We start from the raw sequence: 26168 nt of genomic DNA on the forward strand, positions 1-26168 counted from the left end.
TAGGAGATGATAGCTCTGCATTCCTCTTGATATGTATACAAAGCAAAATGTTCTGGGTTCATCCAGTTGTGTGTAGTACATGGATACCTATATATAACTGGAAACCATTATGTTGAATAAATTTTTGAGTGTGTCTTTAGCTGAAATCATAATGTTAAAATTTCATTATAAAATATTTTGTGTGTGTTTTAGGTGAACAATCACTAATACCAAAAAAAAAAAAAGAAAAACCATTGTTAGAAAAGGAACTGAAAGTATTTGGTGGCAAAGGATAAAAAGTCTTTTTTTTTTTAAATTAAGATTTATTTATTTTAGAGAGAGAGCAAGCGAGCGGGGGGCAGCAGGGGTGCAGAGGGGGAGAGAGAATCTCAAGCAGGCCCCCTGCTGAGCATGGAGCCTGATGGCGGCTGGACCATCCTCACCACAATGAGGTCATGACCTGAGCGGAAGTCATGACCTGAGCGGAAATCAAGAGTCAGACACTTAACCAACTGAGCCACCCAGGCATCCCTAAAAATCTTTTATGAAATATTATTTAGTTGGTTTATCCTTTGTTTTCCTCTTTTGAGATATTCTTATGTTCACATCATTATAAACTGGCAAGTCTTATTATCCAAGAAATTGATTATAATGTTAGTAAGTTCAGACAAAGAACAGACTCTTTTGATAACGTGATTAAGACACTTTCTAAACCATTAATTGGCAACTTTGCGATATGATCATTTAACCTTTTAACGTTTAACTGATTTATACTACTATTCAGCCATGTTCAGTATTTACCTATTTTGTCTCCAAGGGTAGCTTGTCTACTTTATCAACTGTTCTGCTAAAATCAGACATTCTATAATGTGTATTGAGTTTTCCTGATTTAGTAAGCATTTTGTGTATAAAAAAAGGGGTATTGGAATGACTTGTTTATAGTGAATGACTTTTTATACACGTAAATTTTTTAGTGATATTGTCTGGATTTATCCACAATGAATTTACCAATTTTAGTGTCACTACTTCCTGCTATTTTCAGTACATGACAGCTTTTACTTTTTTTTTTTTTTTAAACTCTTCAGGCATCTTCTAATAAAACAAATCTTTCATGGATCTTGAAATGTAGGATTGTGGCAGCTGTGTACTGTCTTTTGAAGGCGGTATCTATCTTTGCATGGTTGTTGTGTAAACATGGTTTCTAAGCACAGTCTACAGAACAGGATAGCCATAGGATAGGAGTCTCTTCTTGTGGCTAGATTTTACTTTTTCCAGCATTATGGAGATGTAATTGACATCATGTTATGTAAATTTAAGATGTTCAGTGTAATGATTGGATATATGTATATTTTGTCAAATGGTTACCACAATAAGGTTAGTAAACATATCCATCACCTCATATAGTTTTTTTGTGTGTGTGTGGTGAGAACTTTTAAGATTTACTGTGTTAGCAACTTCCAAGTATGTAATAGAGTATTGTTAACTCTAGTCACCATGTTGTATATTAGATCTCCAACTTGGAAGCTTCTACCCTTTGACCATCTTCACCAATTCTCCCGCCCTCTCTTTGTAAACACCAGTCTACTTTCTGTGTCTTCGAGTTTGGATTTTTTTTTTTTTTTTTAAGATTCCACATATAGGTGAGATGTTAATAGTATTTGTCTTTCTTTGTCTCCCTTATTTCACTTAGCGTAATGCCCTCAAGGTCCATCCATGTTGTTGCAAATGGTAGGATTTCCTTATGTTTTATGGCTGAATAATATTCCTCTGTGTGTGTGTGTGTGTGTGTGTGTGTGTACATTTTCTTTATCCATTCATCTGTCAGCAGACATTTAGGTTGTTTCCATATCTTGGCTATTGTAAATAAAGCAGCAATGAACATGGCAGTGTAGATATCTCTTTGAGGTAGTGATTTCATTTCCATTGGATATACACCCAGAAGTGTTAGAGGAACCTCTATATTTTCCACAGTGGCTGTACCAATTTACATTTCCACCAACAGTGCACCAAGTATTCTTTTCATGTCCTTGCCAGCATTTGTTATCTGGTCTTTTTGATAATAGCCATCCTGACAGGTGTAAGGTGATACACCATTGTGGTTTTGATTTTCATTTTCCTAATGAGTAGTGATATTGAGCCACCTTTTCATGTATCTGTTGGCCATTTGTATCTTCTTTGGAAAAATGTCCATTCAGATCCTTTGCCCATTTTTTAAATAATTTTTTTTTTGTCATTGTTTTTTGTTTTTTGTGCTATTGAGTTGTTATAAAATTTGGATATTAACCCCTTACTTGATATGTAGTTTACAGATATTTTTGTCCCATTCTGTAGGTTGCTTTTTCATTTTGCTGATGGTTTCTTTTGCTGTGCAGAAGTTTTTTAGTTTGATGTAGTCTTTGCGTTGGTTGCTTGTGCTTTTGGTGTCCTATCCAAATATCACTGTCAACACCAATGTCAAGGAGCTTTGTCCTTATGTTTTTTTCTAGGAGTTTTACATTTAAATCTTTAATTCATTTTGAATTAATTTTTGTGAGTATTATAATATAGGGGTTCAGTTTCATTCTTTTACATGTGAATATCCAGTTTTCTCTGCACTATTTATTGAAGAGACCATCTTTTCACGATTGAATATTCTTAGCTCCCTTGTCAAATATTAGGTGACCAGATATGTGTGAGCTCATATCTGGGCTCTTGATTCTGTTCCATTGCTTCATGTGTCTGTTTTTATTCTACTACCACACTGTTTTGATTACTGTAGCTTTGGAGTATAGTTTGAATTAGGAAGTATGATGCCTCCAGCTTTGTTCTCTCTCAAGATTGCTTTGGCTATTTAGGGTCTTTCGTGGTTCCATATGAAATTTAGGATTGTTTTTTCTATTTTATAAGATGTGCCATTAGAATTTTGATAGAGATTGCATTTAGTCTATAGCTGTAAGGCTTAGGGCAGTATGGACTTTTTTTTAAAAAATTTTTTAAAGATTTTATTTATTTGAGAGAGAGTGCGCACATGTGCGCACAAGCAGGGAGAGCAGCAGGCAGAGGGAGAGGGAAAAGCAGGCTCCCTACTGAGCAAGGAGCCCTATGCAGTTTGATCCCAGGACCCTTAGGATCATGACCTGAGCTGAAGGCAGACACTTAACTAACCTACTGAGCCACCCAGGCGCCCCCAGTATGGACATTTTAACAATAGATATCTTTGCGTTTATCTGTATCTTTTTTAATTCTTTCATTGTCTTACACCTTTCAGTGTACACATTTTTCAATTCCTGGTTATGTTTATTGAGTAGTGTTTCTGGTGCTATTATGAATGGGATTGTTTTCTTGTGGCTATATTTTAGATTTCTGATATCTGATTTCTGATATCTGATCACCTTTGAAGTTCTTAAATATTTCTCTTGTCTGGAAGGAAGTCTTGGTAATCACAATTTTGAAGGTTCACTGTATTCAAAGCTTCGATTATGTTAACTAGATAACTTATAAAGCAACTTTGAGTGTGGAAATTCAGTTGGTGAAATCTCAGAGACTTGACTTTTTCTTGGAGATTGTTCTTAGTAAGGTAACTTTTCTCACTGTTTTTTGTGTAGGCTGTTTATTGGGAGTCAAAAGAATAGCATCAACAGCAAAACAAAACAAAACAAAAACCAAAAACAAAACTTGGGCTTTTTTTTGGCTGTTGTAGGTTTAAATATTTGTTAAAATGTAAAAGTTGCACTTCCAGTTTATGGTAGTTTTAGCTGGACTTTTTAATTTTTAACTTTCTGTTATATATTCCTTTGTAGCTTCAAGAACATTATAATGAAGTCCATGTTGTCATAAAAGGTCCTTGATTTTTGTTTTTCAGAGTACTAGTGAACACAGGATTAATGTGTATAATATTTATGAAGGTTTATTTTGAAAGAAAATCCAAAGGGAGGGACTCATAAGGACTACCTGTATAAAGTTACTTATGTTTTGAAATTATTTGTGTCATGAAGTAAACCTTTTCTTTCCAGATTTATGCTGGTTGCCTTTTAGTCATTTACTGTTTGACAGTGCTATGCGTTGAGCACCATGTTGGGCTTACAAACAGTAGGTGGGAGAGAACGCACAGATCAGTAGGAATGTCACTCATTTGATGTGTTAAACTTTCAATAGTATAAAGTAAACCTTGTAGTAAGTAAGTAGAAATCTTAAGTGAATGTTTTTTTAAACTGTAGTTCTCAAGGCACAATTTCAGAGAAAGGTGACTATATAAGATTGTGAATGTAAAAGCAAATGCTGCTTCAGTTCAGTGAATGGGAATGGGAAAATATTCTTAATTTTTTAAAGATTGTTTAACTTCAGTTTAGGTTAATAATTATGTAAGTGATGTTCCAGAAAAATATGAAAATGAAAACATATAAGTAGTTGCCTTGCCCTTTTTTAGTTCCATCAGTTTATATGTTTGCAGTTTGGATATGTGTAAGATTTTGCTATTCACAATTTTGCTGTTTGTGTAGACTTTATATCTTTACTTTCTCTTAAGCAGAAGAGGTAGAAATTTGTGGAGTGACATTAAAAAATTGAAATACAGACTGTGGAAGTATAGAAATTGAAATGTAGACTGAAGAATAGATTATATTGTCTTAGAAAAAATAATCAGGCTTTTACTGTTTGGTGCACTTGGTTGTAAAATACTGTATAGTTTTGTTTTAATTTTATATGGTTTTGTATTTGGAAGCTCTGAACACTTTGAGGGGCCAGAAAGGGAAACTTGTTTGCTAGCATTTTCTCCCTGGAAGTTTATTAGGAAAAAGGTCAGCTGTAATCCCTAATGTAATGAAAGAGTTTTGTAATATTCTTAATCATATTCTGATAGGAAGTATTGATCATTTTAAAAACTACATTTTGGATTATTAAATATCACATCAAGTATTTTTAATTGTTTGCTAACATTAGCAGTTGGTTTTGTTTGTACACATAGCTGACAGTTTTTTCTGCTTCTGAAAACTAGATATTCCATTGTTTAGCTGGATCTGGAATTTTGTGTTAATAGTAATTTTTTCTATGAAGATTTTAATCCATTATTCTTTGGCTTCTGTTGCTGAGTAATATGTAAGTCTAATTTAATTTCTTTATAGATTTAAGACCATTGCATCTTTTGTTATATTGTTTTCCTATGTCTATATTTAATATGTTTATTCTGTTTAGATTTTATTGCCCTTCTAGAATTGGAAGGTTCTTATCTTTCAATAGTTTTTGAAAATTCTCAGTTATTATCTCATCAGATACTACATTCCTTGGTTCTTTTCTCTCCTTGAATTTCCGTTTGACCTTCTGGACCTTTTCTCATTCTTTCCTTCGTGTCTATTAGTTTTTCTTTCATGTTTTCTCTAGTGTATTCGTTTGTGCTGCATTGTCAGTTTTGATCAGATCTTTCTGTTTTATAATTCTTTAGTTACCATTATCAGTCTATTTAGTTTTAAAAGTCTGTGTGTCTGTATGTGTATGTATGTAAGGATGCTCACACACAATTTCTTCAGTTCTTTCTAATCTTTGTGGTCTTTGTTAGGAGTTTTTAATTCTTTTTCTTATATGTGATTTCTTTTATGCTTCTACCAAATGAAAGTTTTTTTTTTTTTATACTTACATTATTCTCTTTGGAATTCTTGGAGATATAATCCCTGTTTGTAAGTTCACCTTCAGCAGGAGTGTAAATACTGTACTGTGCAGGCTTGACTGGGTAGAAGGAATTTTTTTCCAGAGGATTTCAGGACGTTGGCACCATTTCTGTGTTATTTTTGATTGTGAAGGGGTGGGAGTGTGCTGGGCTGGCAGAGACTGTGGATGCAAATCTCAACCCATGGTTATAAAATCTTTATGAACTTTGTTCGCTTTTGAATGGTAGGAAAAGTGGGACAAGCTTTCTCTTTTCCTTGTGTAAATATGGGAATTTCTTCCTCTTAATTTAGCCTTTGCTGACTGTGGAACCCTTGAAAGTCTCAGTTTTAATACCTATCTCACTTCCACTTCCCCAACTGCAGCTCAGTGTTTTCTGTCTTTGCCTCAAATGGCCATTAACACTTTCATTTCCTATTTGATTTTCCCCCTTCCTTAGGATTTCCCTTGAGTACCAGAAGACTTGCCTGTTTTAGAGCAAAACAATTTTTGTTATATTTAATTGGAAGAGTTTTTGCTCATAATGCTAGACATGGATTCCTCAATTTGGTTTTTAAGTCATAATTTAACTCATAATTTAAAAACATAAATTATGTTATAAAAGTAATGTGTGCATGATGGGAAAATATAAACATTCTGGAGGATAAAAAGCGAAAAGTTACCAAGAAAAGTACCCAGAAATTACCATAGAGTTAATGGTTTCTGATGTGTCCTAGGAGTTTTCTAAGCATGTATGAGCATGACTCTGTCATGTAAAAGGTAATTTTCTCTCTATACCACTCTGCAACTTACTTTGTGTGTTTGATTTATGTACAGTATTTCTTTTAATATCTTACCATATTACATGTGAAACTCTACTACAGGCTTATTTAGTCATTTCCCTAATGCTGGACATACAGTTCTTTTTAGTTTTTACAGAGTTACATTGCTAAGTGAACACTCTTGGGTGTATCTTCGTACTTGTGTGATTTTATCTATAGAATATGGATATCTAGTAGTTTTTCTAGAGAAGGAATTTTCTCTGTCGAAGAGTATTCACTATTTTTATACTGTATGATTTTTCCAAATTTCTAAGGAGATTGCACTATTTATAATCAAATTAACACTAAATGAGAATACTGGTTTTCGTACTTCCTGGCCCATGCCTAATTTTTTTAGGCAGCTTTATCAAGGTATAACACACACAATAAACTGCAAATATTTAAAGTCTGCAATATGATAAATTTTGACGTGTACATTGCTGAAACCACTACAATCATAATGAACATACATGCATCACCTCCAAAATTTCCTTGTACCCCTTTGTGATTCCTCATTTTCACATTTTCCTGCCCTGCCAACTTAAGTAGAAATTTGCATTTCCTTAATGTGACTGAGGTTGCATTTTTATTTTTATATTTATTTATTTTTAAAGGTTTTATTTATTTATTTGACAGAGACACAGCAAGAGAGGGAATGCAAGCAGGGGAGTGGGAGAGGGAGAAGCAGGCTTCCCGCAGAGCAGGGAGCCGTATGTGGGGCTGGATCCCAGAACCCTGGGATCATGACCTGAGCCAAAGGCAGATGCCCAACAACTGAGCCACCCAGGCGCCCCTGAGGTTGCATTTTTAAAAAATACATTTATTGTATATCTTTTTTTCCCTTGAGAACCTTCTAAACATGTCCTTTGGGTTTATCTTTTTCTCACATTTTAAGTGGTATTTGTAAGTGAAGGCAGTCAGACCTTGGTCATTTTTTGGGATTTAGTCACTTTTGCTGTAAAAATCTTTAATGTTTTCTAGTCCGATTTCTCAGTCTCCTCCTTTATGGTGCTTGGTTTTACTTGAGACACAGAAAAGCCTTTTTCAAAACAGGATTATTTAATTAATTTTTTTGTTTATGTATTTATAAAGATTTTATTTATTTATTTGACAGAGGGAGACACAGTGAGAGAGGGAACACAAGCAGGGGTGGGAGTGGGAGAGGGAGAAGCAGGCTTCCCACGGAGCAGGGAGCCCAATGTGGGGCTCTATCCCAGGACCCTGGGATCATGACCGGAGCGGAAGGCAGATGCTTAACGACTGAGCCACCCAGGCGCCCCCAAACAGGATTATTTTAAAATGCAAAGATACACACTTGTGTCTTCTAGTTCTTCATGGTTTAACTTTTTATCCTTTAAAACTTTGATCCATATATTATTGAGGTGTAGGGGCTTAGTTTCCCCTGAAAATGGCTGTCAGATTTGTCAGTACTGCTTATTAAATAACCTATATTTTCTGTGTATTGATTTGAAATGGCCCGTCAATTATATACTAAAGTTTTCATATGTATTTGGTCTGTTTCTTCTGTGTTTATTTGGCTGTTCTTGGGTAAGTTTTAAAAGTTCTTGTTTCCTAAGTGAAGCTTTTTCAATAGTTCCCTCAGTCTTTTTGGATAGTATTTGACATTCTTGTCTCATCATTTGCATTTCATGTTTGGTTTGTGAAATGATGTTTTTTAGTATTATGTCTTTCCTGGGAATAGGCAAGAATAAATATAACATTTTATCATTTTAGTAGTTTCATTGTTGAGTGACCTAAAGTGATGAACATAACAGGCTGATAAAATAACTCTTAAGTGCAACTTTAACACTCTAGTCAGGCTTTTCTAAGGGATGACAGGTTTTGAAGTAGGTTTTCTGTTTACTGGTAAATTGAATTGATACCAGACATCAGTTACTAGAACTACTTTTTGGTAGTGGGATTGGATGACCTATATGGTGAGGTTAGGCAGGAGTAGGACCATGGGAAGAAGTTATAGGGAGATAAGATTTTGGATCAAAACTAGGAAAAATGTTCTAGCAGCTTTCTAAAGCCATAAAAGGGGCTTATGGGAAGTGCTCCTCCCAGGTTTTCAGAGACTCACTGACCATTCAGCTGGGTCCAGTCTTTGAATGGCTAACTAGATGGCGTTTTCTAACCCCAAAATCTTGTGAAAAAGTGAAGGTAGGTCAAGATTGTAGATGGTAGGGGAAGGAAGTCTTCTGTATATGGTATAACTGTTTTACAGTAAAATTGTTGATATGAATTTTATGTCCTAATGTTAATTTTTGAGCAGTTTTGATGATTTATGTTCTTGTCTTTGGAAACTGTATTGATTTGAAATACTGAGTATTTAGGGGCGCCTGGGTGGCTCAGTTGGTTGAGTGACTCTCGATCTCAGCTCAAGGGGTTGTGAGTTCAAGCCCTGCATTGGGTTCCATGCTGGGCGTGGAACCTACTTGAAATACTGTGTATTTAAAGTGTGCTTTTGGTGTTAAAGTTTTTGATTCGTTTATCAAAAGTTAGATTTCTTTACAGAATAAACTTTTAACCAGATTACCCCCTATGGAGGTGTTATGCAATGTTGTTTCCTAAGAAAGTGGACTAGTTTGGGCTTGATGGTTAAGCAGAAGTCTGAAAGATACTGGTTTAACTTGCAGCACCTACCAGCTATGCAGATCCTTTTTAATTTCTTGAAGAAGCTGTTCAAACTGATTTATCTATTCTTGTATTAAAGAAAAAGAAGTAAGTTTGGCTAAATAAAATATAGAAGTTTCATCATATATTGTGACATGATACCTAATGGAGAAATTAAATTTTATTACTCATCTCTGGCATTAGTTGGATTTGTTTCAGATTGGAGTAGCAGTACTTTAGAATGGGTATTGCTTGAAATAAGAGGTGTGTTAATAAGGTCTAAGTCACAGAAATAACTGTGTGTTGCAGTTTAAAAGGAGAAATTGCACCACAGCTTTGAGATTTCAGTGTAGTCTATAAAGTTAATTTTAGAAAAGCTGTTGTAAATGGAATTCCCATGTCAGGCAACCCTGTTTCATTTACTAGATTATCTTTTAGTTAAATCTTTGAATTTTTTTCCTCTTATTCTAAAAGATAAATTTATAGTTTTACTGTGAACTCTGGGGCCATTATGCTTTTGGTGTAGCATCTGACTAGACAATGGAAATTTAGATGAGTTTTTATATTTTGATGGCCGTTTCAGGAAGTGGCTAATGGCTTCGGTTTTTCTCATTGGTGTCTTTTTCTTACTGATTTGTAGAATCAAGTTTTTAAAAAATTCTTACTACAGATGTAATACACTTGTAAACTTTTAACCATGTACAACTCTACAAAATAAGGTCTTTTTTTTCTTGTTTTTTTTATACTTTATACATTTTCTTAATGTTTAAAACTTTGATGTCTTCATTTGTTGTAAATGATCCAGCCTTTCCTTTATTGACTTGAAATAACATATAGTAAACTAAATATTTATCTATTTGGTTCTGTTTTAGATTTTGAGTTCTATTATTGTCCTTTTATCTGTATCACACTGCAGTATATTGCTGCCTCCCTTTAATTGTTAGACTTGTCTCCTATGTCATAGAATTCTGTGACTGTGTACATGGAGAGTTAGGAGAAGGGGGACTAGCTGTAGGAATGGTACTTGAGCTGGAAGAGTAGAACCACATGGAGACTCAGGTTTGGTTTTTATGCTCTGATTTATTGATACTGTGTGTTTAACTTCCTCAGCAAGATCATGAATTCATTTAAAGTCAGCAAATCAATTTGTGCAACACTGCTAAAGCATCCTGCATTCTCCATTCACATTTTTAAATTTAACTGGACAGTCAATTTATAAAGAATAAAAAATTAACAATATAATTATAGTGTGTTCGATAGGACCTCCAATACCATCATTTTTACCCTTACTCTGGACTAATAATTGTTTACCATTAAGAAAATGGTAGCATTGAGGAAGAGAGTTTTCACAAACTTCGATATCATATCTACCTCCTTGCCTGTGTCGGTTCCTATATACTCTTCCTTCTGTTTTTACAGAAGTTTGTGCTTCCACCTAAGGCCACTCTCTCTACTTGTACACCAGATCCTATTCTTGCCCTTTGAAAACGTTGCCCTTCATTCTCCTGCATCATCAATTTTTCCCTTTCTACTGCATCATCTTTGTCAGCATATTAACTAATGCTGTAATTTCTTCTATTTTTAAAAATCACACTCTCAAGCTCATATTTCCTTCTAGCTTCCATTTCATTTTTCTCATCTCTTCGTAGAAACTCCTCCGAAGAGTTGTTCACACTTGCTGGCATCCTTCTCACTTTTGGATTCATTTCAGTCAGGTTTTGATCACAACTACTCTACTGCTTTAGCCAAAATCACCACTGATTGTCTGTGTTGCTAAATCCAACAGTCACTTTGTAGTTTTCATTGTACTTTATTACCAACGCCATTTGATAAATTTGATCCATCTCTCCTCCTTCATACACTATACATTTAGCCACCAGGGTAGTATGCTCTTGATTTTCGTTAATTGGCTTTAGGTATAATTCATGTGCTGAATACTCCTAAATTTGTATCTCCAGCTTGCATGTCTCACCTGTCACTCACTCTTTTGTTTAACTGTCTCCTGGACATCTCCACCTGTTTAAAACCTGTCTCCTGATCTTCAACCCCAATCATGTCCTTTCCACATTTCCCTCATCTCAGTAAAGGGCAATTCTGTTGTTTTTGGTGTAGTCTGAAATCTTTGGAGTTGACTTTGTCTTTGCTTGTTCTCTCACACCCCACATTTTAGTCCTCAGCAAATCATCTTGTCTCTGCCTTCAGAGTGTATATAATTTGACAACTTCTTAATAGCCCCCATGCCACCAACTTGCTCTAATCAGTCATCTCTTGCTTTGGTTATTTCATTCATCTCTTAACAGTTTTCCCTGTTTTCAGCTTCCCCTACATCCTTTTCTACTCAGAACCTTCCACAAGTTTCCTATATTACTCAGAGTCCAAGCCATAGTCCTTACAGTTGCCTTTAAGAAACTACATGATCTGTTTCACTGCCCCTGCCACCTTCAAATGATCTCTTTAACTTCCATCTTCTACTTTTTATCTTGTTTATTATACTTGAATTACACTGTCCTTACTGTTCTTGCTTGAATATGCCATGTATTTTCCTGTCTCCTTTACTGTAAATTAATTGCTGGCCTGTCTTCCCTTTAGTATAATTAGATGGCCATAAAAGGGCAGGGATTGTGGCTTTTTTTTTTTATTCAGAAAACCCTAGAAAACAGTGCTGACATAAAATTGGTGCTAAGTAACTGTATGAATGAATGACAGCCTATTGTGGAAGACTGTAGTTAAAAAGATATTTTCATAGGTATGATTTGAACTGGGATTTGAAGGATAAGTGAAGATTTCATACAAAGGACAAGGCGAAGTTTTTTAGATTTGATAGTAGGGAGGAGGTGAAATAGAAATTTTTTTGAAAAATGACGTTTTGGTTTCTTGATTTAGAACCTGTGGTAGCTTCTTACTGCTGATTTTGTCTCAATTGACTGCTGATCTTCTCTAGCTGGTTGTGCTTTATAAATTCTTCAAAATCATATCTAAAACTCCCAGACATGAATCTTGATCTTGGCAAGTGATTTTATCATTTATGGACTCTTCCAAGCTAGAAATGAAGAGTGTGTTAGTCTCCTAAGAGTTGCTTTGTCCCTGTTAGTTGTTCCACCCAAGTGTCCCTGTCTGCATTGACTTAATTTGGCCTAGTGAAATAGTAATTTTAATTGGCTTCCTTGTATCTATGTTTTATGTATCTGTTGGATTTAAAACTTTAATTATATTTTTATTTGTAGATGTTCTAGTTGATTCATATCTACCCAGTTACTTTTGATAGTTTCAGTTCTTTGCTTATTTTTCCAATTCCCTCTTATTTATGTGTGCATGTTATAATCTATTGGTTCCAGTATCTTAAATTTTTAGGGATCTAATTCCTTACTTTGTTTTTGTTGCCTGTTGCTCATGGTGGCTTATCTTGTGTTCTGTCATTTTGGATTATGAACTCCTATCTGGATGACGGTCTTTGGGTATTTTTTTTTTTTTTTTTTTTTTTAAGATTTTTTTTTTTTTCGGGAGGGACAATGGGAGACAGGGGGGATGGGGGGGGGGGGGGGCCGGGGGGGCAGGAGACTCCCTGCTGAGCAGGAAGCCTGATGTGGGACTCGATCCCGGGACTCCAGGATCATGACCTGAGCCGAAGGCAGTCGCTTAACCAACTGAGCCACCCAGGCGCCCCGGTCTTTGGGTATCTTGAGGAGCCTTGCTTGAGAGAGCATTCTACCAGAGAGGGTGTGCATTTACTTTTAGCTACAGGCACTGTGGGCACCACCATCTTGGGGCCACTTAAATTTTTTGGCTTGGTATTCCAAGATCATGTGGGTTTTTTGGACCTTAAGAGCTTTGTAAGAAAAGACCCCTGGAGCCAAGGCAGAATAGAGACCAAAAGTCAAGACTCTCAATTTCATTTTAGTGCTTTATTATACTGCTATTCATTGGTCTTAAAATTTATTTTGGCTTAGGATATATCTGGACTGTAACATGCATACTGTATTGGAAAGGTTAGCACCAACACAATGCCTACTCTTACATTTTAGCAAGAAGAGTTCAGAAAATATTATAGATACTTCTGTTGTGGAATGGAAATCTGATTAAATGATACTTGTCCACCAATAATAGACTTTTTATCACTGTGCTTTCCATAAGCCATTTTTCATAAAAAGATTAACTTGTTTGTTATACTTGAATTTTAAAAACGTAAGATGTTATCATGGATTTAAAGGAAGGGAAACATGGTCTGAGTAGTGGCATGTTTGGAATGCAGACTATTTAGATTCAGTGCGATCAGGTTACAGATAGATCTCTTTTTTACTTATGAACAGTATTTTTACAAAGAACCTGTAATAAGAGCTTTCAGTTTAGGCTTCACAGCCACTTACAAAATTGTAGCTATGTTGTATATTGAATAAAGCTCCTGTAAGCTACTCTGTGTGTCTCTATATATTTTAAAGATGTGTTCATTTAGTTGTGCAGGCAGTATTGATTTATATAGGAACTTTTATGAAATTTAGTATTCCTGGGTTGAAAACTACCTTTCCCTCTATTGCTTTTTTACAAATGTGCCTGTTTACTAGTATGTTTGGTGTACATCAGTGGAAAAAAATTGACTTTCAGTTTGGATTTTAGTCTAAATTTTGTTATATTTTTCCTGATAGTTCTTTGAGTCATCCCAGTTAACATAACTTTATCAATTTTATCAACTTATCAACAGAAGAATTGATAAAATTAGGGTTGTTTTGGATGCTCTTTGCTTTAAATCTTTTTAGTTTAAAGAAAATGATGGCAGAAATGAGTAACTGAAATGCTATGGTAGGAAGAAAGTAGAATTTAAAATCTTTACTTGAAGTTCAATAGTATACTTATTAAATTGTTTTAGTTTTCCCTTCTTAGAACATGTAACCAATTCCTTTTTATTTGTGTTTACTTAAACCTTTAAGAGTGTAATATGCATTCAGGATGGTTATTTAAATTTCTGTTTTAATGTAGCAGAATTTAAAAAGTTGAACAGTTATGCAGGCGTTAGAGGCAGTCGAAAATCCACATTTAACTTGACTGCTCCCAGATTTTAACTACTAATAGCCTATTGTTGACTGGAAGTCTTCCTGATAACAGTTAACGTATTTCATGTAATATATGATTATATATTGTATTCTTACAGTAAAGTAAGCTGAAGAAAAGAAAATATTAAGATAATCATAAGGAAGAGAAAATACATTTACAGCACTGTGTTATATTTATCGATAGTGAAAGTTTATGTATTGAAAAATTGCTTGTAAGTGGACCTACACAGTTGAAAACTGTGTTGTTCAAGGGTCATCTGTACATTAAAAATACTTGTGATCTCACTCTAAAAAATGATTCTCATTTTTCTGTATAATCTCAGGTTATATCTATATGTATATAATTGTGCTCAACATAAGTTTTAGCTTTTTGTTATTGTATTTTGCTGCATTACACTGTCTTAGTTATTTTAAATGGTGTGATTTTTAAAAAAAGATTTGTTTGAGAGAGAGAGAGGGCAAGAATGCTAGGGGGAGGGGCAGAGGGAGAGGGAGAGTCTCAAGCAGACTCTGAGCTGAGCTTGGAGCCGGGCTCGATCTCACCACCCCGAGATCATGACCTGAGCAGAAACAAGAGTCTGATGCTCAATGGACTGTGCCACCCAGGCATCCCAAATGGTGTGATGTTTAAATGTGCGATGTTTCTGTAGATGTTCCACACTTAGATAATTTCATTGCTTTACCGTTATAAACAGTGAATCTATTATTATGTATATAGTTTTATCTTTTTTGATTAAGCGGTTTGGTTGAAATTGTAATAATTGCTCCTAGATTTTATTTTTATATAATTTAAAATTTTAGGTTTTACATCATTAATATAAAAAGGTTGTTGGGTCTTCTGAGAAGTTTTCAAGATTTAACTGAGTAAGCAGCTCAATTTTTGCATGAACAAAATAAGTTATAAGAAGACCAGTAAGTGGAATCTTAAAATTATTTGATTAGCATTCATAATACATACTCAGATGAAACTCAGAATTCTACATACTCAGATGAAACAGAATTTTATATATTGTTTCTCCATTCTGTTAACTTTCTAAAAAAATTTTTAAGTCCTTTATTGGTACAGTTGGGATGAAAACTCTCATCTCTTTTTCTAGAGCAGGATTTTAAATGTGGGATTCAGGTATACCCTTTAGGGAGTCCAGAAACCTTCTGTACACCTTAGCATGTTACACTTTTTTTTTTTAAGATTTTACTTGTCAGAGAGAGAGAGCACAAGCAGGGGGAGCGGCAGGTGGAGGGGGAAGCAGGCTCCCCGCGGAGCAAGGAGCCCCATGTGGGACTCGATCCCAGAACCTTGGGATCATGACCTGAGCCGAAGGCAGACGCTTAACCAAACTGAGCCACCCAGGCGTCCCTACATTTTTGTTTTGAGGAAGTGGATTGGTCTTTGATCAGTTTTTTGAAGGATTTAAGTCTAAAAATATTAAAGCCACTGGTATGGAATATGGTTTGAGAATAGTTTGAGCTCCATTTCTTATTATCCCATGGATATCTCATTCCTGCTTTACTTGTCCACCACTGGCTGTTAATTACATTCAGATTGGAATCTGTTAAGGCTTAAGGTATGATTAGGTTCGAAGTTCATTAATATTACAAAGGGAATAATAGGGGAGAAATTATTAATGTTGGTGAATTTTGCTGTCATCTCAAAACCTGAGTTGCTACTTGTCTCTCCATGTTTTATCAATTCAACAAACATTACATTGAGTTGCATATTGTGGACTGAGAAAATTTTAGCAACTTGATTCCTATCATCCTGAGCTAAATTAACTTTGTCTCAACTTCTCCTACCCCTTCCTTTTATTTTTCCATTGTCTTCCCCTGCCCCCACCTAAAATCTCTTCCTGCCTTTGCTCTTCTCTGTATTTTTCTGGATTTCATTCCCAGTGAAATGAAATTTTAGCTCTTTTCTGTCCTTAAATTACTTTTTTTTGTTTTAAGATTTATTTATTTGAAAGAGAGAATGTGTGGGTGCACGCACTTGAGGGAGGGTAGAGAGAGGGAGAGGATCTCATGCAGAGTCCCTGCTGAGCACAGAGCCCTGTGCTGCTTGATCTCATGACCCTGAGATCATGACCTGAGCCAAATCCAAGAGGCACTCAACTTACTGAGTCACCCAGGCATCCCTCTCCTTATATTACTCTTCTACCTCTGTATATAATGTGAAGTTTCTTATTATTTTTATTTTTTATTAGTTTATGATTGATATTATAGTACTTATTTGCCATTTTTTATTTTTATTTTTTATATTTTTTTAAGATTTTATTTATTTATTTGACAGAGAGGGAACACAAGCAGTGGGAGTGGGAGAGGGAGAAGCAGGCTTCCCGCTGAGCAGGGAGCCCAATGTGGGGCTCGATCCCAGGACCCTGGGATCATGACCTGAGCCGAAGGCAGACGCTTAACGACTGAGCCACCCAGGTGCCCCTGCCATTTTTTAAAATAAGCAAAGAATTAAACATTTTTATGGATTTCTTTAAACAAAAAAGTATAAAACTAAAATAGTAAGGCAGGTGAGACTATACCCATGATTCTGGCACAACTCTTTAAAAAATCATCTTGATATATCCTATTATACATAAAATGTCTTGGTCATACAAGTAAAATTATGATTTTGACTATTTAGCTTTATTGAATTTGACAAAAATCTTGTTTTAAGTATTTACAGTTTTAATGGCAATATTTTATTGAGTTGATATTTGCTAATTGAACCCATTCTGATGTTGGATGTTTTATGTCTCTCTCAGTTTTTCGTATTATGTGTAATGTTGCTGTGAACATCTTTATATGTGCTTTTCCTTGCAAATGTCTTGGGTTAAAGAATCAGGATTATTGGATTAAAGAAAGGCAAGCATTTTCTTGACTTTAAATTTGTCTCGGTGTTCTGGTTAGGCTCCTGTAGATGTGGAAAGCAAGTTCAAGAGAAGGTGAATTGAATTGGGTGGAGGGAATCTACCGAAAATCCAAAAGTGGGAATCATGATTCTTCCAGGCTTATATGGGACCTGGAAAAGGAAATCAGAAAATCATCAGAACATTTGAGGAATGTGTGTTTCAGAGTTCTTGTGGTCTCATGGCTTCTCTTTTCCTTGAACGTTTGGGCTTCTTGCTCTGCTTGCTTTCCTTAGGCCTAGGCTGCACATGGCTGCAGTTTGCTTTTCATCAAGGTCATTCTGGCTTTGACTTGACCTTTTTTGTTTCCGCATCTATGGCTGTTGCTAAGTGCCTCTGCATCTTTTCTTCCCCAAATTAAAAATCGGAGTACTGACTTGTCCTTTTTCTCCTCTCAACTCCCCAGCTAAATTGGACAGGCTATGTGTAGCCTATGGGTGGTAATGTTAAAACAAACAAAAAACCAAAAATAGAACATGGTCGCTGCTCCTTGAAAGCATTTCTGGTTGACCAGTAACACTCAGAGACACAGTAAAATATTTCTAATCGATTAAAGACCTGGAGAGTTCATGAATTATCAGGGAAGAACAATTCTGTATAAAATTTCTTTTAGTATTTTGTTAGCGTGTGATTCCTGTTCCCCTTCAGCTTGTTAAAACCTTGTCTAAGTAAGTCTAGGGTTGTGTTAATACCATTAAAAATTGCTTATGGAAGTATGAAATGTTAACAAATGCTATTTTATTTGATTGGATTTGGTTAGATTTGATTGTAGATTTGGTTGTAGATTTGATTTATTTAACAGCACACAAACAGGGGGAGCGGCAGGCAGAGGGAGAAGCAGGCTCCCCACTAAGCAAGGAGCCCGATGCGGGACTCGATCCCAGGACCCTGAGATCATGACCCGAGTCAAAGGCAGGCTCAGGCTTAACCAACTGAGCTACCCACGCGTCCCTACAAATGCTGTTTTAATCATAAAGATCAAGAGTGTGCCTAATAAACAGTTTTGTTTTCAGGTTCCATTTCTGGCTATTTTCAGACTTCTGGTCATTGCTGGTGTAACTTGAAAAAAGTACCCACATTTTAAAATAAGATATAAGCAAATTGAAAGACAAACTAAATAATTTGCTTAAGTTTATTATGTTATCAATATAAGATTTCTAGGTCTGTCTGTCTTGGCAGTTAATAGAGACCACTGTGAATAGCTCTATTTTGTCTTGGAAAATTGTGGAGTCCTATTAAAATGGTTCTGGTGAAGTCTTATATTCATGAAACTCAGATTTATTCAACTTTAAAGCTGATGTTTTCTAAGGTCTCTAAAATCTTAGAATGATTCCTCTGTTTAGGTGGAATTTTGTTTCTCTAATCATTAACTGCTTTTGAGACTTCAGATGGATAATTTAAAAACTTAAAAATTCTCAGATTCACTTATTTATACATTAAAAGTACAAAAGCTGAATTTAAGTAGCTTTATCTTAAGCATGTCCATGGGCTTAATTTCATCTGCATTCAGTACCTTGCCTTTTTCCACAATAAATTTGATAAGAGTTACAAGATTATAAACCATATTTATGTGGTTTATACATATTCATAGGTATAAGGATAGCTAGAGTCTAAACATCAGAGTCATTCTTACTTTGAGGTTTAATTTTAGCTGTAACTACCCTTCAGATGAGGGATTGTAGTGTCTATATTCAAGGCAGATCTGGATAATCACAGCATACCTTTATTTTCTGTAACTTTTGGGTTAATCTAAAAGTAAGACTTACTCTATTGATGAGGCAAGGCCTCTTTTATCTTTTAGCATTTGGGAAAGATTAGGATGGCCAGCTTTGTTTTTGCAGTATATACTTTGTTTGCAGTAAGGGATACCATGAAAAAAAATGGAGAAAATCATCTAATTTGTAATTTATATTGATACCAAATGATACAGCCTAACATTTTGATTTTGACTTTATTATATTTCTGTATTTGTGATGTATCCCATTACATCATGAGGCTGTTAGTCCCTGAAATGAAGGTGCTAGGAGTTTGTGAATGGGCTTAAGGCTCTAAATGAAGGAATGAACCACCTTTTTTTTCCCCCCAATTAAAAGTATGATACTTTTAATGAATACCCAGTGTTTCAGTAATAGTTAATGCCTCTATTTCCACATATAGTTCTATTAATTAACGTGTAGTAAAAGGAAGAAAGGTAAATACTAATAAAATGTCAAAAGTTGATATTTGGGGGAAAAAAGTAATGGATGTCTAGGTCTTTTCCTCCCATGAGGATCTTTTTATTTATTTATTTTTAATTTTTTTTTTAAAGATTTTATTTATCCATTTGACAGAGAGAGAGAGAGAGAGAGACAGCGAGAGAGGGAATACAAGCAGGCGGTGTGGGAGAGGGAGAAGCAGGCTTCCTGCCGAGCAGGGAGCCCGACGCGGGACTCGATCCCAGGACCCTGGGATCATGACCTGAGCTGAAGGCAGACGCTTAACCGACTGAGCCACCCAGGCGTCCCCCTCCCATGAGGATCTTTTCACATGATTTAAAAATAGAAGGATGTGTTACACTCTTTTTAGTTATTGCCACACATTTCTCTTTCATAGTGTATTTGAATTGTAGATGGCAAAATAATTGTGTGATTTAAGCGATTAACCTGCTGAGATTTGTACATCAAGTTAGATCTGAAATACTACTTGAAAGAGCAGAAATTTGCGTGTTTAATTTTACAATACTGACTCAAGGTTGTTTTCTCCCCCCCCCCCCATTTAGGTTTTATAGGATCACTAACAAGAGCACCATGGAGTTTTATGAGTCAACATATTTTATTGTCCTTATTCCTTCAGTAGTTATTACAGTAATTTTCCTCTTCTTCTGGCTTTTCATGAAAGAAACATTATATGATGAAGTTCTTGCAAAGCAGAAAAGAGAACAAAAGCTTATTCCTACCAAAACAGATAAAAAGAAGGCAGAAAAGAAAAAGAATAAAAAGAAAGAAATCCAGAATGGGAACCTCCATGAATCTGATTCTGAGAGTGTACCCCGGGACTTTAAATTATCTGATGCCTTGGTTGTAGAAGATGAGCAAGTTGTACCTGTTCCACTGAATGTGGTTGAAACTTCAAGTAGTGTCAGAGAAAGAAAGAAGAAAGAAAAGAAACACAAGCCTGTAGTAGAAGAACAGGTCACCAAAGAAAGTGATGTGTCAAAGATTCCAGGCAAAAAAGTAGAACCTGTCCCAGTTACTAAACAGCCCACCCCCCCCTCCGAAGCAGCCGCCTCAAAGAAGAAACCAGGACAGAAGAAGTCTAAAAATGGAAGCGGTATTGTAATCTATTCAACTATATTGTATGATTGTATTTGCTTTAATAACTTTAGAGCTTGAAATTTAGATAGCTTGTTAGGTGTGTACACTGTATTAGAGACTAAGTTAGAAACCAAGAACATTGTCATTTCTACTGTATGTTTGCTTTCATTAACGTTAATTGCTGATAAAATAATTAGTATTGATCATAAAACAGCATTTAAAACTAAACTTTATATTAGAAATATAGAAAAGACATTAAATGGAAATATATAAAATCTGTTTTACTAAAACCACTAAGGACGTGTAAATATCAGCAGTTAGAAACTTAATTTATTTCAACCAATACTTTCTAATCAGTGTGACAGGAATTAAAGATGAAAAGATAGATACTGTTTTTTGCCTTTGATTAATTTTGCAAACATTTATCATGTAGCTTTTTTTTTTTTTTTTACTAGGCATTATACTAGGTACTAGTACTACAGAGATGAAAATAGTGCATTTTTAAGCTGTAGACACATGAACATAGTTTTCATAAAATGTCTATTGTAATATATATATATATATATTTTAATTAAGTAGCCTTCATCCCCATCATGGGGCTTGAACTCAAGACCCTGAGGTCAAGAGTCGCAACTGAGCCACCAGGTGCCCCTCTTATAAAATGTTTAGAATAATGATCTTGGTATGTCTAAACCAGTGTAGTAGTTCTAAGGTGGATCACTTAGAGGACGTAGTGCCTGAAATTAATCTTAGAGGCTACATAAATACTAGCTAGTTTTTTGGGTGGTAAGGGAGAGGGGTTAATAGATATAATGGAAGGATACCTGAGTGGCTCAGTGGGTTGAGCGTCCGACTCTTGATGTCAGCTCAGGTCTTGATCTCAGGGTTGTGAGTTTGAGTCCACGTTGGGCTCCACGCTGGCTGTGGAGCCTACTTAAAAAACAAGACAAAACAAACAGATGTAATGGAAAGCACATAAGAAGTGGTGTCATGATGTGTGAAACTGCAAACAGTTTGTATGAAAGGACTTGTGTTTACCATTAAGTTGTTTGTGTGTCTTTTGGAGTCTTAAATTAGTTATATTGGATCTTAGATATTTGTTTGCCAGCTATGATCAAGGCATGGTACTAGAGAAATAAGAGTAAGCACCTCTGTTCTCCACCTTAGTGGGGGAGAAGGACATGTAAGCCAGTAATAAATCGTAACTTGCATAAGAGATGTATGAAGTATAGAAGAAATGCAAGAAGCCTAAAGGACTACTACTTATGGGGACCAGGGATGAAGAGCTTTACAGGGAGGCAGTGGCTGAGGTCTTCCAGAATGAGTCACTTCACCCAAGCAACTAGTGGATCTCATTCCATACTGGCAGAATATCATGTGGAAAGGCACAAAGAAGAATATAGTGTATTGTTGAACCATGAAATGTGAGGTTGTGAGTGGTAGGACACAAAGATGAAAAGCTTTGCAGGATCTAGATGATGATGGTTTTTGTATATAGTGTTAAGGAGATGGGATGCTATAGCTTAGCCATTGTCAGAGATTTTCAAGCAGGTCAGTTTACATGGTCACATTTATATTTTTGAACCGTGTCTTTGGCAGAACTTGAGGACAAGTTTTATGGGGCAATGTTTGATGTAGATAGACTAGTTAAGAGGTTATTTTCCACAATTAAATTGGAGGATTGATATGGTGGTGGCAGAAGAAATAAAAAATAGATTAGAAGGTTGCCTAGCTGGCTCAGTCGGTAGAGCATCCAACTCCTGATCTCAGGGTCCTGCGTCCAAGCCCCACATTGGGCATGGAACCTACTTTGGAAAAAAAAAAAAGAAAAGAAAGTAGATTAGAGGTCTACAAAGTAAAAACGACATAACTAATCTTATTAGATAAGGTATGGTGGATTAGGAGAACGCAGGATCAAAGCTAATTACCAAGTTCTAAGTTTTTCAGGGTTGGCATACTAAAATCTTTGAGCCAAATCTGGCCTGCTTCCTGTTTTTTGTGGCCCATGAGTCAAGAATAGTTGTTACATTTTAAATGATTTGAAAAAAATTCAAAGAAGAATAATATTTTGCTAAATGTAGAAATTATATGAAATTCAAACCTCTTTGTCCATAAATAAAGTTTTTTTGAATGCAGCCACACTCATTCATTAACCTCTGTCTATGGCTGGCTTTCATACTGCAACAACAGATGAATAGTTTTGACAGAGTCTTTGTGGTCTGCAGAACCTAACCTATGTAATGTTTGGCCCTTTACAGAAAAAGTTTGCCAACTCCTGATTGGTAGATGGTTGGTAGCACTAAGATTGGGAATATTGGAGAGAGAGTGGATGTATATGGAGAGGAGAATGCATTCAGGTTGTTTCAGGTTCCTATGGGGGGCCACTTACATAGGGAGCAATTTAGGATGCAATAGGATATGTAAGCGCAGAGAGGTAAGGCTAGAATACAAATTCAGAAGCCTTAAGCATGACAGTAGTAATTGAAGTTATGGGTGTAGATAAGAGCATCCAAGGAAATCATTTAAATTAAAGACTCTACCCTGAGGAATGCCAGCATATGAGGTATTCTGTAGGAATAGCTCACAAAAGAGTCTGAAAAGGAATATTTCAAGTGTAAGAAAGAATTATGGGAGCTGATAGAGAATTTTCAATCATATTTATTGTGGTAAAATAAACAATAACCACAATTTACCATTTTTAAGTGTATAGTTCTGTGGCATTAAGTACATTTACATTCTTGTGCAACCATCAACACCAAGTTGTCTCAATAACTTTTTCATCTCTCCCAACAGAAACTCTGTACCCATTAACCAGTAATTCCCCTTTCCCCTCTACCCCAGCCCCTGGCAACCACGATTCTGCTTTCTGTTTCTGTGAATTTGACTACTCTAGGTACTTCATATAAGTGAAATCATACATTATTTGTCCTTTTGTGACTGTCTTATTTCACTTATGAAGATGAGAGAATTTTAGGAGGTAGAGATCCAGTAGTATGGAATGCAAAATAGAAGTTAAAGAAGAATTAAAGGATATTGGTAGAACATAGCATTTGGGACACTAGGTTGCTGTGTAAATCCTTTCATGAATATAATGGAGGAGATAAAAATCAGGTATCACTTAGTTGGTGGTAGAAAAGGAAGTACAGATCATTCTTTTGTCAATATAAGAAGGAAATGGGTGTGGGAAGCTAGGAATTACAGTGGTGGGAAGGGTTTTATTTTTTAAGATGGTAGAGATTTGAAAATGCCCATAGGCTATGTAGATTAAGAGTAGCTGAGAAATGGGATGTAAAAGAAGGAGCAAGTACTTAGAAATCTTGATGAAGTTAAAAACAGGTGTAACAGAGTAAGAAAGCTGGAATGGTGTTTTTAGAGAGTTTAAAAATTTGAAGGTAAAGCATTCTGGGCATTATTCATTAGTAATTGAATCTTCTGCTGTGTTTACTATGATGACTTTTCATTTATTTTCAATAAAGATGATCAGGATAAAAAGGTGGAAACTCTTCTGGCACCTTCAAAAAAGCAAGAATCATTACCCCTCCATCAAGAGACTAAACAAGAAAGTGGATCAGGAAAGAAGAAAGTTTCTTCAAAGAAGCAAAAGGCAGAAAACGGTGAAATGTGTAGATACGTATTTTATAAATACTAATTCTAGAAATGTATTTTAAAAATACTAATACTAGGACAAGGGCCCTAGAGACCTCATATGCTCTTTAATTCTCAGCTTAATGTATACTATAACTATAACAACTGTTAATGCTAATACAAGTCCAGGGATATCTTGAGCCTTGGGGTTTCGCAGTGCTTTGACAGGTGGCCATGGTCTAAGTTTGTGATGAAGAAGTTTATCTGAAATTTAAAAAGGACAAAGCATTTATTAAATATTCTCATTCTTAACTGAGTTTTGGAAGTAATGTAAATAGCACACAAATTATAGAAGAAAAGTATTCCTGAAACATTTGTACTTTTAAATATCACTTAAAGATTTTGCTGGAGAAAAGCAGCATTGGCTAGATCTGTCATTACCCTATATTCCCAATTATTTCCTCAGCATAGTTTGTATGTATATATCAGAAGCATCCAGTTAACAGTGATGGAGCAATTTTTATATGTTCAGAATTGTCTAGGGAAAGCAGTTATGAAATGAATGTAGATTAAATGGTAATATTCAAATAATATTGGGCTGTGGTGTCAACTAGTGCTAGAAAATAGTACAATTGGAGAGGGAAAAGATGAAATTCTGTTATTTGTATTAAAATTATGACATATCTAGGAACTAGGTATAGAAAAGTATTACCCACAAATATTTGATGATCTTAAATATTTATTAAAATTTTAAATAAAAAAACTATATATGCCCAAAAGTTTTTTTAAAAAAGAAGAGAGATTTCCATATGTGTGTGGAAATTTATGTCTCTAGTCAGCAGACATCAGACTTTAGTGTTCAAACTCTTAAAGTTCTTCCCATTAAAATTGGGAACAAAGTGTAAGGAGGCTTCCTACCTCCACTCTTAATGTTGTTTTGCAAATTTTAACCATTTTAGTAAGATGTGCCATGGAAATTACAGGCGTAACTTTTAGAAATGAGATGATATCTGCAAGGAACAATGACTGATTTTTGTACCTATAAAGTGGCTCAATTAAAAAACTAGCATTTGCAGTAAGAATTCAGTAAAGTACCAGCATAAATACAGATTAATAGTTTTCCTTGGGCACCAATTAAATGTGAATGGATTTTTAGTTAAAACAGGAAGAAAATGACTAAAATGTAAAGAATGTAGAAGAAATCTTCAGATACTATTAAAGAGGAGATAGGCCAACACACTTTTAGTTAAGTGATGTACTGTAAAATACTGTTGAACTGGTACTGCTTTAATTAGAGTGGTTTGACTTGTTAAGTGATAAAATAGGAATTTAAAGCCAAGTTGGTGTTAGATATTTGAAAATAACTGCATTTATCATTAAATTTCAATGTGTGTGCTTGTTATTAATTACTCCATTATATAAAGCCCTGAGTAATTATAATTTTGTTGAATTTAAATTGCAGTCTTGGTAGATGAACCCCTTATTCACGCAACTACTTATATTCCTTTGATGGATAATGCTGATTCAAATCCTGTGTTGGATAAGAGAGAGGTTATTGATCTAATTAAACCTGACCAAGTAGAAGGAATCCAGAAAACGGGGGCTAAAAAATTGAAGACTGAAACTGACAAAGGTAACACATGGCATGCAACCGTTTGTTGTATTGAAGAAACACATTTTTGAGTTCTGGTGGAGTCAAGTAAATTTTGTCATAGAAACAATGAGTTGTAAAAGAATAATAGAATCTTTGTAGTGAAAGGTTTATTGGTAGTTTTCTAGTCCAGTCTGCTAAGTTCTGTAGAGCTAGACCCTTGAATTTGACTTGCCCGAGATCTCACAGTTATTTTGCTGTCTGGTGTTTTTCTTTTTTTTCTCTTTGACTGTTGTCTCTTGTGAGGTTTCTATGCTAATTCACAACCACCTTTTATTATTACTTTTTTTTTTTTTTAAAAGCAGCGGTAGCTTCACAGCATAATTGAGTGGAAAGTACAGAGAATTCCCATATACCCCTTGTCCTCATGCATGCACACATCTGATTTTTTAAACTGACATGTTACTGAATTATTAGACTTCTTTGGGTCTAATGGATTGCAGTTACTTTTTAAGAAGAGGAAGTTTGTGCTTGATATTAAGAAGCCCCCCGGGGAAATTGGGTGAATTGGGATGCTTGATGCATCAATTTTTTAATTTTTATTTATTTTTTTAAAAAGATTTTATTTATTTATTTGAGAGAGAGACACACAGCGAGAGAGGGAACACAAGCAGGGGGAGTGGGAGAGGGAGAAGCAGCCTCCTGCTGAGTAGGGAGCCCGATACGGG

At 35.3% G+C, this 26168-nt stretch overlaps 1 protein-coding gene across 6 annotated transcripts in view; it reads left to right on the plus strand.

Moving 5' to 3' along the window:
* Positions 1-26168, plus strand: part of KTN1 (kinectin 1) — a 107187-nt gene that overhangs the window by 16122 nt on the left and 64897 nt on the right. For all 6 annotated transcript variants that reach the window (XM_032405172.1, XM_032405169.1, XM_032405170.1 and 3 more), the window contains 3 exons: positions 19730-20280; positions 23741-23878; positions 25312-25482. In XM_032405172.1, coding sequence (XP_032261063.1) covers positions 19758-20280; positions 23741-23878; positions 25312-25482 — 832 coding nt within the window. In that variant the 5' untranslated portion in view covers positions 19730-19757. Of the gene's footprint in view, positions 1-19729; positions 20281-23740; positions 23879-25311; positions 25483-26168 lie in introns of those variants that run through there.

This window comes from Phoca vitulina, unplaced genomic scaffold (genome assembly GCF_004348235.1).
Source record: "Phoca vitulina isolate PV1807 unplaced genomic scaffold, GSC_HSeal_1.0 scaffold7, whole genome shotgun sequence".
Lineage (NCBI taxonomy): Eukaryota > Metazoa > Chordata > Mammalia > Carnivora > Phocidae > Phoca > Phoca vitulina.